Here is a 13,708-nt window from a genome sequence, read left to right on the forward strand (position 1 = left end):
AAAGCCATTTATTGCAGGGAAAGAGAGAGACAGAAAGTCAGAAACAACGGATAGAATGGAAAAAAAAAATTTTTTTTAAATAATAAAAATTTGTTGACCATCATCATCCAGTACCAGATCTGCGACAGACATCGGCGATCATGGTTTTCCATTCATTCTTTTGCTCAAATGCTCTCGGATGTTGACAATACTGCTGTGATATAGAGTGTTATGTGACACTGATGAGTTATTTTATAAATGTCTTGTACTTTTAATTGTAAACTTTATTTCCCTTCAAAGATTAAGAAATGTGGTATCTCATTTTTCAGTTTTATTTCTTCAGAAAAACAAAACTGGATATTTTCGACATTGTTTAATGGCATTGGTGCAACTAGAAATTGGGAAAAGATTCAATATAAAAAAATTCTGCTCCGCAGATTCTCTCTCACCTTCTGTTTACAGTCTCATTATCATATCTATCTGCCGCGCTAAAGCGTAAATCAGTTGCAACACATAGCACATTCTTGACCCCAAAATGACATACCTCTTTGTAGCATTTTTTCACAACCTCCATTTCTTTCTTTGCAGCTGTATTCTTTGGTTCCACCCGAAGGAGATCAATCAAATCTTGAAGACTCTGTTTGTATAGTTGCTGACTCTGACAGAATGATGAAAAATCAAAAAGAATCATGAGAGGATTTCATTTCATCAAGCTGACAGAACTAAATGAACACACTGCCCTAAAAGTTAAATGGGAGTACAAAAACACGCTGATGGCTACATGAAACCCCCCCAGATCAGCTGGTGCTGCACTATAGAGACCATCATAATAAAATTTACTTTCACCAGCAAAACAAGATACCTTCAAATAAAAGATTTGAACTTATAAGTTCTGAAGATGGGGTTATATTGCATTTTTCCTTTAGTATGAAAATGTAAGTTTTTGCATTGGAGATAGGAAAATGAAAAGACCCATTAGCCGTACGATTCCATTGCGTCAATAGCCAATGAGGCTTTTTTAAAAATTGGAAGTTAGAGTTTGAGCTTCAGAAAAGAGAAGTTAGTTTATATAGTTTTAGTAAGAGTTTTTTTTTGCATTGGCGGCATAATAAGGTCATGTAAGAGTACAGACTTAGAGTGGTTCCAAGAGAGTAATAAACACCAAAAAGAAGCAGGCGAAATCAGGAAGATAGATGTTTGATAGGAAAGAGGCAGCAAACTAGTAAAGAGAAGCACATCGACACAACAACAGCTGCTTGGCGAAGGGAATGAGTAAAACATACAGAAACAACAGAGGGAGAGAAAAGAAGTAAAAACAACTGCTGGCACCCTGCAACAAATCATTTTTCCAGGTAGAGCAATTAAAACAAACGTAACACGTTAATGGTTTAATGTTTCTCACACATCCGATAGCATTATGGTGTAATACTGTGGGTTTTTTTTTACACACGACTTTGCTACTGCAATGGAACACATAACACTGGGTGTCTCAAATCACAATTTCAAAGCCTACATGAAACCGAAAAAAAATAAACAACCCTCCCAGCCCATGCAAAATACACTGTGTACTGTGCATGAATAGCAAAGTCAACACTGTAAGCCTGAATTAAAACTGAACCTCTAACTTATTATTGTAAGTAGCTTGAACAACAAGGTGAAACCCCATCACTCAACAGTCGGAGCACACGGTGGGAAGAATGTCTCCAAACGAACAAAAGCTCTCAGTGTTCACTCACCTTTCTCGCTAAAGCTCTCCTGTACAAAGCTTTTGGGTTTGTGGACTGGAAAGACAGCGCTTGATTACAATCTGCCTCTGCCTCTGCAGCCTGTAAAGGAAAAATTCTCCAAGGTCACACACAGTTGAACAAAAGTATCCTTTGACTTTTAGTAAGAGAAACATGTCGACCTGATGATGGTCCTTTAGTGAAGGAAAAAAATAAGACAGACATACAGACAGAAACATTAGGAAAAGAAAAGAAGTAGAAAGTACCAGTGATACTCTTTTGCTCCTTTGGCTAAAGTTCCAAATTTGGAAGACTGAAATTAAGGCAGAAGTAGGTTATGAACACAATCATTCTCAGCAAAAAAGTTCAACATTATTGACACTGAAGATAGAAGAATTCATTTCAAGCCTAAGATAATTACTTTTTTTCCAAACAGAGCGAGCAGTATCTTAAGGGGGATCGCGGGTCGAGTCTAGGGCCTCGGGGACTGATTTTCACTCACTCTGAGCACTTTTTACTTTTGATATTTTCCGATCCCTCATTAGACCTAGATTAAATTGACATTAGTTGCTGAGTGGTCGAAAATGTCCCGTAAGTATCGAGTCTCCTTAAACAGAAATATTACTGAAAAGGGTTCAAAACAACACAAAAAAGTACTTCTTTTACAACCCCCCCCCCCAATTTTCAGAACAAAGCTCTTCTACCTCCTCCAAAATGTTCCAATAACATATGAGTACAGGTAGTTTAAAGCAAGTCAGAAAAGATAATTACCCTATTTAACTAAGAAACTCTGAGAAGATTTTGTTTTATGTTTTGTTATTAGTAAAAGAGTTTTACGAAGATTAGAGGTGCCACAAGAGAGTAACAAACACAAAAACAAAGTGACAGATAAGGACAATGGTAAGAAAGAAAGAACAAATCACATCAGAGCATCTGCCAACCACCCATGAAAATGAAGAAAGGAGCAGAGTACTACAATAAAGGAAGAGGCGAACCCCTCCTCCCCCTCACCTTGTTCAGTTTGAGGTAGCACAAAGCCCTGTTGGTATAGCAGGCCACCTGGTCAGGACACAATGACAAGCATCGAGTGTAGCAAGACGCTGCCTCCACAAACTCCCCCTGATGAGACAAAGATTTAAATTCAAATTTAAAATCACAGACACAATGCTAGCTTACAGTGCTCCGTAAATTTCCATCAATAGACACATAAGTGTTTTACGGCGCTCGCAATTTTTTGGGCTGATATATTTCCAGTCTACCATCTCAGTTCCACAGGGACATACAGCTTGGCAGTTTTGTGAGGTGCTCCAACCCTATCATTAGTCCAATCCTGCTGACAACCAGATACCCCTTTGTAATTAGGTGTACTGAAGAATTATTAACCTGGCAAAGCTGAAGATCAACCTTAACCAATCTAACAATCACAAGCCAAGGAAGTTCGAACAAAAGAGAAGTGGGTAAATATCATAAATGAAACTTTTGTGTTAGGGGGAAAATGTAATATAAAAGAAACAAATAAGGAATCTCACAATCCTCCCTCGAACTACAAGAGCATAAATCACAAGCTCCCCCCCCCCCACAAAAAAACCAAAACCAAACAGGAAAGGTACATTATTAATGTGATAGTTTTGATACATTTCTCAGCAGAAAAAGGGGGTACTGCTTAAATAACAGTCTATTCAGAAGAAGAAATGGCTGCTTAAGTGAGCAGAATATCTGTAATCTGGAATGAAAAGACATTATTCCACATAGTTACAGTTCCTATTGGCTTAAAATACATCCATGTGCTAATGTACATTAACGGTCACTGCCAATCCTCATAGTAATAATAAAAATGCAAATACAAGACATCAGTCACCTAACTCACTTGAATTCTCAGACAGACATGGCAAATAACTCTATAACTTTAAACTGAAAATTGCATTTGCATACGAGATATAACATCCGTATAAAACAGTAACTAACCATCATGGATATCTTTCAGTACAAATGTTGGCATCCCAGATCAAGTCAATTTGTTATAATTCCTTATAATAATTTCAAGACCAATAAATGCTCCTACTACTTATAAACAAACATTCATCACTAGTAAAAAATAGCATCTTATATGTTTCTATTTTTTTTTAAAAAGCCCCCCCCCCTCCCCCAAACCTGTCGAAGACATTTTTTTTGCTATCTCAAATAGAGGATTTATCCATCGTACAGGATGGACCTTCCACTACAATCACCTTCTGCACGTGTTGATTTCCCTTCGTCTTCAACGCTTCAAAAGTTTCTTCTTTGGTGGGGGTTTGTTCTTTTTTCGAAGCTGATGTGCTCTGGCTGCTTCCCTTAGCAGCTCCATCTGTGGCCATTTTATTCTGCTGAGCTATGCTACCCTTATCAGGCTGAGAGGATGCTGGTGGCTCTGAAGCTGACGGTGCAGTGGTAGCAGTCCCAAGTGTAGTGGTCTCTGGTGAGGCTTTTGGACTCGCTGCTGATCAATAGTGGAAAGCAAAACTTTTAGAAAAAGACAGCAGGAAGTTTGTAGCAAATTTTGAAGAGCTTTAACCCGTTTGTGATGTCGGATTTAAAAAAACTTAAATTGCACCCAATTTTTGCTAGAAACGTTTGTGTGCTATTTATCCCAGTCACTTTGCTGTCCCTTTCAAAAATAAAGATTTACACAATTTGTATGATTTCATATTGCATATTTCGAAATCTTTCATTAGTTTTCGGGTAAAATCCTCTATGGTGTATTATAGGATGTGCACTGTAGGAGAGGACAGCATCTTGGCTCATGATTTTTGACATAATAATCTTGGCTCATGATTTTTGACATAATAATATGGCTGACACAAAGGGGATACTGAGAGATGCCAGAGAATCCAAATTTTTACATAGGACTTTTCTGAAAAATCTAGATATTCTGCACCTTCAAAATATAGTTAGCATTTGGCACCTAATTTATGTGTTTGCCATTGTGCCCATCTAGCGAGAAGATGGTTGTTTAAGTAAGAGTTTTACTGCACTTGCGACACAATATTATAAGGTCATATAAGTGTCTAATATGAGAAGTGTTATAGGAGCATAATAAACACAAAAAAGAAGGAGAGATAAGGACACACCAGAGCACCAGCCAACCACCCACAAGAGAAAGACAGGCGGACAGAAACAACAGAGAAAAAGCAAAGAAACATCAACCAGTTGCACCCTTCAACCATCCACAAATACATTAAGTCAATCATAACTCTAAAATGAAATGGCCACCAACATCAATTTAACTGAAAACAACTCCTCCGTGTCACAATATGGACATATGACATGAAAAACCTCAATTTCAGTGAAAAAAATTTATGAATAATAGCAGTAGATAACAACAAACACTTTCATTTTAGATTTAGTAAGAGTTTAACTGCACTGACAACACAATTAGGTCATATTAGTGACGAAGATAAGAAATGTTACTAGAGAGTAACAATCAATTAAAAAAAGGAGAGTTAAGAAAGATAAATGTTTGATGGGAAAGAAGGAGCACACCATACCAGAGCTCCTACCATATGTGCTGAAGATTAGAAGTGTGTCTTAGAGAGTAACAATCAATAAAAAAGGAGAGAAAGAGAAAAGGACGATAGATGTGTGATATGAAAGAGGAAACACACCGCACCAGAGCACCCGCCACACGTGCTGAAGATTAGAAGTGTTACTAGATGAGTAACAATCATTTTAAAAAAGGAGAGATAAGAACGACCCCAGATGTTTGACAGGAAAGAGGGAACACACCACACCAGAGCACCTGATAAACAAACCACTCCTGTACCTACCTGCTGCCTCAGACAGAGACACCGTGGACGACATTGACTTGTGCAGGCCCGCCTGATCCACAATCTCGGGCACTTCCCATGGCTGCACCAGGACAAGGCGAGGGATTTTCTCCCTCCACGCCGCTGAGCCATGCCTCTGTTGCAATGTACTCTGACACCTGGAAAATGTCATTCAAACAAACATTTGTGAAACCAGGATAACTAAAATTTGGAGAGGGGGAAAAAAAAAGACTGGTAACCTACGCACTTGATTACCTAACCCCCCCCCCCCCCCCCCAAAAAAAAAAAAAAAAAAAAAAACCATACACAAAAAAACCCCATCCTGATTAGACTCAAAACATGTACTTTTCACTAAAAATTAAACATTATGCACTCGCAAGGCATTAAAAAAGGAGTCCTTAACATCACAATTCTTGAGGTTACAACAAATTAAGACTTTCCGTATGGAACACAGGAATATGTGCATCAGGTTGTCAACCATTTGTTATCCAACATATACTTGTATATTTAACATATCCCATTCAAGGAAAGTACCAGAGCATACTAAGTGAAGCTATTTCTAATGATAGTTAAGTAATTTCTGAAAATTGGGGCAACTGAACACGTGTGAGAAAATGGTTTGACACAAACCAGAATGAGACCTTGCTATAGTTCAAGCCCACACCTCAAACAGAATCAACCAACCTGGACTCTCTGAATCTAAATTGAAAGGTACTTCCCACATCTACTCTGCTTTCTCGTTAAATACTTCAGTCAACACATGATATTTCTCTTTTATCCGAAGTATGAAAATTTACTTTGCAGATTGCGACCTCAATCTAGACCTTTACACAAATTCACTATACATAAATCAAAAAGTCATCCACCCTGCTTTCTTATTTATGTTCTCCAGTCAATTCCCTTTCCTACTGAAATTTTCTTTCACCTGTAGCATGAAATTGTTTTCACAGTTGCCTATTTCAAAACAAGTGAAAATGCTGCATTTTGGGGGACAACACACAACTGGTAACACATTTGTATGGAACTCAACTGATGAAGCCATTGTGTATGATATTTATGCCAAAGCATATCTACAAAGAAATAGCCAGCTTCTGGCACAAACATAAGCTTTGAAGCCAGCAAATTAATGAAGACACAAGGTTGAGTTTTTTCCAGCCAGATGTTTCCACACATACTTAAGAGTCTACCGGCACCTAAAGGAACATAAATGGCCTCAAGCTGTGTCATTTGTGACGCTGTAGGGGCATCCTAGCCTAATATGCCTTCTGAATCAACAGGGCTTTACAATATATTCTCCTTAAAAAATGTTCTTTTACAATTTTGGTATGGTGAAAACAGCTTATTCGTTTAGGTATGAACAATAATTACAGGGCTCATACACATTCAAAGACATTCTTCCCACCTGCTAGCACCCTGCTGTGCTTGCTGTGTAGACATATCCACACTTAACACATGCTTGTAGTCCACATAGGCATCACCATACCTGCAAAAATGGAATATCATTTAAATCACTGAAACAAAATAAATACAAAAAACAAAAGTTGACAAACGAACCAAATGAGCACAATAGTTATGGGAGCTATATCATCATCAAGAGTAGGCTTCAGACACCATCCGTGCAAAATTCAAAATCAATACATGCCAAACTTGAAAATACTGTAGTCAGTATAAAAAAAAAATAGGGCATCTTCCAAATCAGAATGTAGTAGCCTTAATTTAAAGCTATGGTCCTTATGAAGTAGGAAAACAATCATACATGTAATAATAATTAATCAGTTGCAATGCAATTTGAAGAATGAGCAGTCAATTACCCCAGAGATCTGGCAGGGCGAATACAAAGGTAAAAAAAAGATTTCAACAAGGAATTGAAGGTCATTGAACAACTCACTTCTCTAATGTTTCATAAGCAGCAGCTCTGCGCAGTAAGGCTTTCGCGGAGTGTGGGACGAGCTGCAAGGACTGGCCACAGTCTGACACGGCCGCACTGCAGTTGCCTGTCTTAAGGTGACATGCTGCTCTGTTGCTAAGTAATACTGATATGTTCACTTGTTGATCTTGGTCTGCAGTCCAAAGGAAAATAAAAAGGAAAATAAAACTATTGCCAAATTTTGCTATCATCTTAGGATCTAGCAAATAACTTTGGCCCAGGACAGCATCTGCTTGGCCTGATTTTGCAAATGCAACATGACAACTTTTTTGCATTTTTTTTGGTTGCAGGTTTTGTAAATCTAGATATCAAAATTGCTGAAAAATGTACCTACTGATCATAGTATATCATAAGATAAGTATTTAAATTTAGTTTAGTTTTAGAAAGAGTGTGAAGGCACTTGCAACACAAATAGGTCATATAAGTGCTGAAGATTAGAGGTGTTACTAGAGAGTAACAAACAAAGAAAAGAAAGAGAGATAAGGATGATAGATATTTGACAGGAAAGAAAAGGCATAAAGCACACTAGAGTATCCACCAGCCACCCACTTACATAAGTACATAAGTATAGATAAGGCTTGACCTATGAAATAAAACGCCTTTTTCAGCAGACTTAAAGAAATTATTACCTTATGAAATACACCCAGCTTTTGCTGGCTCAGACTACACCTCTATATTTACAGTTTCTGACTGAACTAACAATACAAGTGTGGATAAAATTCTTATTTCACATAAGAATAAAGCTTTAACACAAGAAAAGGAGTTAGACCTGCGAAAACACATGTTTGACTCAACACACAAAATAGGAACAAGTATCAGTATTTTCTTACCTTTTTCTAACTTTGATATGGCCTTTGAGTACTGCTCCACAGCTTCACCATACTGGCCGCTGCGGAAAAGTTTGTTTCCTTCCTCTTTCAGCGTAAGAACACCTGGTGGCAAAGGCATCTGGACATAGGTTGGCCTCACAAACTGCGAGTTCACAGATGAAGGAGGTGCATCCTCCTTTGCCTGGGCTTCTGATGTAGTCTCCTCTAGTGAAAATGACACTTGGGATGACGGCTGAGATTCTTGAGTTGCTGCGGATGATGATGGTGATGCATTCTCCGACACAGACAACGATGAAGACGATGATGAAGATGACGACAGCGTTGAGGACTGGGCTGCTGCTGATGCTGATGCGGCTTCACTTGCTTTGGCTGGGGGTGATAAGGCACTAGAGTTGGGAGCCTTTTCTTCGGGACTTGTCACTGCCTCACTGGCGGCATTGACCGGAACTTTCTTTGAACACTGTGAGGCGGTATCTTGAACCACCGACTTTCTATCAGCAGTTGAGTTTCCCTGAGGCTCGTTAGGTGTAACAGTGGACCTAGACTGGGCACATTTCTCACTTGTCATTTTCTCCTCCTTTGTTATTTGTTTCTTTTCACTACCACTCGGCTCACCAGCCTTTGTGTCCTCTGGAGGAATTTCAGAAATCTTACATGCACTTGACCGAGCATCCACTTCCTTACTGGATACTTCATCACCTTTGTGTCGACCAAACCCGTTGACCACTGGCTTCTCTACTTCGATAGTTTCAGCTTCTTCTTCTCCACTATCTTCCTCTACTTCCTCAATCACCATCCGCTTTCCCTTTTCCTTCTGTTCCTTCTTCACTTGTTTATGAACTTCCTCAAGCAAACCCTGAACAAAGAGATATACATATATTAAAAATAAATACAGTCAAAACTGTCTAAGACGGCAACCTACTGTTGGGGAGAAAAGTGGCTGCCCCACATAGTGTCGTTTTTGTGTTTTAAAAATATCTACAGGAGGAATGGGAAATGGCAGTTTGTACAGGTGATTGTCTTATATAGGTGGCTGATTGAGCAGGTTTCACTCTAAATAAACATATATATACTTTTGCAGTTAAGCTTATCAAATATTCATTATTAAACACCTTGGTGGATTCTAGATAACAAAAACAAATAACCTTTCAAAAATAAAAATAGACATTAAACATCTGTATAATTTTTTTTTTCTCAGCCACATAAACACAAGGCTGCACCAAAAATCTGCAACAACATTTCCTTTAAAAAATGACTGACTACTTTACAGTCCCAATCACAATAACATATATATCCTAGGAAAGGAGGAAGAGGGAGAAAAAGAGGGAAGGAAGGAGGGGAGAAAGAAAGAGGGAGAGAGGGAGAGAGGGGGAGAGGGGGAGAGGGGGAGAGGGGGAGAAAGAAGAGAGAAAACAGCTTTAAGTACAAAATTCAATCCAGCTAAGTTTTCTCTTCTCAGCAAGTAACAATGGATGGTGTAAGGCAATCATTACTGCTTACCTCTGCCTTTTTGTTTTGAGGCTCCAACTTGAGAACTTTCTCAAAGTCTGTCACAGCCTTTTGATAATCCTTTTTACTCTTGTAGGCTGTTCCTCTCCTTAATAATGCTGAAAACGCACATAAAACGTATTTTGGGGGGGGGAACTTACAATACAATTAGGCAATATTAGTGCTGAAGATTAGAGGTGTTACTTAAGAGAAACATATAAAGAAAGGTGGAGGGGAGAAAAGAATGATAAATGTTTCATAAGAAAGAAGAAGCAAACTATACCAGAGCATCTGCCAACCACTCACCAACACCTTATTGAGGGTTGTTTCTAATACTGTTGGTAAATCTATGTGGTATAGATCATTATTTTGTTTGTTTGAGGTGGTAAAGTTGGTAAGTGGCATTTTAAGATGCCAGAAATGGGGACAGAACTAGGCCATATTAAGAGGAAGTAAACAATGCCAAGAACGTGATGTAATGATAATATATCACATTTGTATTGTGCATTTCCACTAGGAAAGTATTTACAATACATGTGCTATAAAGAACATTCCAATAACTAATCCCTCTCTCTCATGCTCTTTCCCCTTCTTCACTCTATTTTACTATTAATACATTGATCACAGAAACATTAGTACTCAGATATTTAAGTTTAAATTACGGACCCTAAACCACAGTAAAACAAACCTTGAGAATAAAAGACATGATACCGTGTAACTCAGACTAGTACAACATGACAGAAAACACCATCCGCTATACTAAACATTTGTCAAGGTAGGGTCTATTATCTATACTCATGCAAAGGACAAGAATAAGGCTGACTAATTGGATCAGACCCCCCCCCAAAAAAAAAAAAAAAAATAAATAAATAAATTTAAAAACAATTTTAATTAATAAATATATCTCTAAAAACTCCCAAAAACAAACAAACGATAAAATAAACAAAAATGTAAAGGCTAAAGTCAAGAAAAGTATTTCTTTGTGCTTGGCTAGATAAAATGACCTTCATTAAGAGGATATACAGCAGAACTTCAAAACAAAAAGTAAGTGTATGAGTTTAACGCCCCAACGCCCAGTTTTGAATTCAAACCACGGCCATCTGCTCTATAGTCAAGCACGACGCCAACTGAGCTAATAGAGCAAACCCCAGAACTCCCATTCCACAAGAATATCTAATCAGTTCTTGAAAAAAGCAGTAGCAGATAATGCTTCAAACTAAATAGAAAGCTAGCTTACCTTTAATGTTGTCAATTTCCAAGTTTAAGACACTGTTGCAGTCTTTGATGGCTTTGTCCCACTTTTCCAGTTTCAAATCTGCCATGATAAAAGTTTACAAAACTGATTACAATGTCAGTCAACGGCATTCAGACAGGGTGGCGAAACAGACAAAAATAAGTTTGAAGAGTTCTTTCCTATTGCTACATACAGTCAAACCTGCCATGACGGACACCTGTACAATACGGTAACCTGTACAAACGACCACTTTTCAATTCCCCCCTTGCGTTCTTACTATATAATCTAACTGTGTAAAACAGTCATCTGTCCAACGCGACGCTTTGTCATAAATTTTGAATCAGCCCCTCACGCTGTAAACGGGCCGTCACAATTCATTCACCTGTCGTTATTGTTAGTCCCTCCAAAGAATGTTTATCCAAGCTGACCAATGGGTAGGCCTAACAATAAACTTTCAACTGCTGGTGAAGGAAGCCTGATCTGTCATAACCTGTAAGCCAAGCCCACAACTCAGGCACAAATGTTATGTGAGGTGACTGGTCACTGTTTTGTTTACCTAATCTGTAACAAAGTAACAATGAACACTGACATGAACTTGAGACATAAGCGTCCCTCGTTCTCCCAGTGGTGGCGACTCGTGTGTTTGTTTTACCATGGAACTCGGTCTTCATCGTCTTAATTACATAATTTTTTAGTTTATTTTACCCTTGCACAAAATAAGCAAGAAAAAGAAAGCTAACCAAAACACAAAACAACAACACAAAAAACCCTTCTTGCACTAACCCCTTCCCCCTTTTTTCAAAAGAAAACAAAAACCCTTTTGAATTAGCTTTATGTCAGTCTAAAGCCAAGGATCAGCACGGGTTTGGACCTCAGAAGAGAAAGATTAACTTTCTTCATTTTGATCAGCACTGCCTAAGACGGCCACCTGTGTTATACGGCTACTTTTTTCCTTGACATTGGGTGGTCATTTTACACAGGTTTGACTGTAATATATAACAAACAATCAAAGCACTCATAAAAAATACAAGAGAAGAAATCTACAATAGAACAATAAGTTCACTATAAATTGTGGATCCTATAATAAATGAAGGAAAGATTTCTTCACTCATTCCATACGAATTGATGAACACTGTTGCGAGTTACACTTACAAATGCTTACGTGGTTGGTTGGAGGGCACCATTAATGAGTCCAACCTCAGCTCTTTCCCTCTCATGTTTCTGTCTATATATACTCTTTTACAGGTAAGGGAATGAGATTATAAAAAGTAAAATCCAGTATTGCAAATACCACCATGTTCAGATTACCTCATCAATAAAATCAGTCGTGCCAATCTTCATCAAGGTAAAAGCAAGTTGATGTATCAGAATATAAGTAAAAAAGTACATTTAGCAACACTAAAAAGCTAATCATATCAAAGTAAAACGTCTTAAAAGACTGCAATTTAAGCTTACAGGCTAAAGCTCTGTTGTTGTAAGATGCTGCCAATGGTGATAAAGAAATGCTCCGAGAATAGTAGGTCACTGACTCTTCATAATCATGGGATCTGAAAGCCTGAACAAAAAATAAATTTCAAAACTGTAAGAATGTATACATACCACTGAAACATGCAAACTGTCAAAAAAATTTTTTAATACATTTGTGGAGAAACCTATAAACCACAATAATATGATAAACTGAAGCCCGTACAAAAATTTTGATTGTAACTGTTGGACAAAAGCTTGAGATATTGTAACAACCAAAGAGACTCATCTTCCTGAGAGCAACATGTGCCGCTTACCAGCTTCTTCATACATCTACACAGTCAACATTATTTGTTCACCACTTTTTCCCAAGAAAACATACCTTCTAAACATTAAAGACTGAAAGTTTTATTGGTTGAAGAACCACCAGGTTCTAGTAGGGGAATGCAAAGAAGAAATAAGGTTCGTTAACACACTTTGAACAAACATCTGGAGAGAGAAAACTGACAGTGGGAAAAAGACTTCACTTCAAATGTAAGAAATCAAAATATCAATATATACTTCGGGACCCATTTCGAAAAAGGTGCATCAAGAAACGTGATCCAGCCTTATTTTATAGCAAACTTTGGGCCCTAATTTATCAATTTTAAGGTAAAAGTCTTGATTAAATGAGTAATAACATACCTCATTGCCTTTGTCCTTTTCCCTGTTGGCTTTCATTTGCTTCTGTTCCTCTGATAAGCCTGGAAAAGAAAGACAAATACTCCAGCTGATTTTTGTCACAAAAGAGACAGTAATATCTTTTTCAAATTTCCAACAATAAAACAACATGCGCAGAAAAGGAATTACAGAAATGAAACTACCTTGGATCCAGGACCATGGGAATCACACAAAACTCACTCTGACCCCAAATGATGTAATCACTTTTAGCTGGAATGTCCATGTTTGACCATATACAAAAAAACAACCGACCAACCAAAAACAGCAACAAAACAAAACTCAGCATACAAAAGACACTCTTCAAACATCCTGCATGCTTGCTATACACACACATAGCTCTCTGTGCACTGCCTAATAACATACAAATGACTTCAATGAAATCAAGTTTAGCTGTCCCTTTCCAATTGCATATCAAAATGAAGTACACGTTACCAACATTGGTAATTATACTGACGTACAATTTTCAGCAATCTGCTTCATAATAGACAGACCTTAATATTATTAAATAACTTTGTAAAAGTAAACACAAATATTTAGTC

General features: G+C 37.8%; 1 protein-coding gene across 5 annotated transcripts in view; it reads right to left on the reverse strand.

Moving 5' to 3' along the window:
* Nucleotides 1-13,708, reverse strand: part of LOC101856056 (sperm-associated antigen 1) — a 30,449-nt gene that overhangs the window by 7,395 nt on the left and 9,346 nt on the right. For 4 of the 5 annotated variants that reach the window (XM_005109455.3, XM_005109456.3, XM_005109452.3 and 1 more), the window contains exons 8-19: nucleotides 13,134-13,192; nucleotides 12,441-12,540; nucleotides 10,989-11,066; nucleotides 9,764-9,870; nucleotides 8,264-9,119; nucleotides 7,395-7,566; nucleotides 6,909-6,989; nucleotides 5,507-5,664; nucleotides 3,932-4,179; nucleotides 2,715-2,822; nucleotides 1,716-1,805; nucleotides 524-637 (exon numbers count right to left, since the gene is read on the reverse strand). In XM_005109455.3, the coding sequence (XP_005109512.1) occupies nucleotides 524-637; nucleotides 1,716-1,805; nucleotides 2,715-2,822; nucleotides 3,932-4,179; nucleotides 5,507-5,664; nucleotides 6,909-6,989; nucleotides 7,395-7,566; nucleotides 8,264-9,119; nucleotides 9,764-9,870; nucleotides 10,989-11,066; nucleotides 12,441-12,540; nucleotides 13,134-13,192 (2,171 nt within the window). The remainder of the gene's footprint in view (nucleotides 1-523; nucleotides 638-1,715; nucleotides 1,806-2,714; nucleotides 2,823-3,931; nucleotides 4,180-5,506; nucleotides 5,665-6,908; nucleotides 6,990-7,394; nucleotides 7,567-8,263; nucleotides 9,120-9,763; nucleotides 9,871-10,988; nucleotides 11,067-12,440; nucleotides 12,541-13,133; nucleotides 13,193-13,708) is intronic. The other variant, XM_005109453.3, reaches the window with a different exon arrangement.

The sequence above is a fragment of the Aplysia californica genome, unplaced genomic scaffold, assembly GCF_000002075.1.
Source record: "Aplysia californica isolate F4 #8 unplaced genomic scaffold, AplCal3.0 scaffold00780, whole genome shotgun sequence".
NCBI lineage: Eukaryota > Metazoa > Mollusca > Gastropoda > Aplysiida > Aplysiidae > Aplysia > Aplysia californica.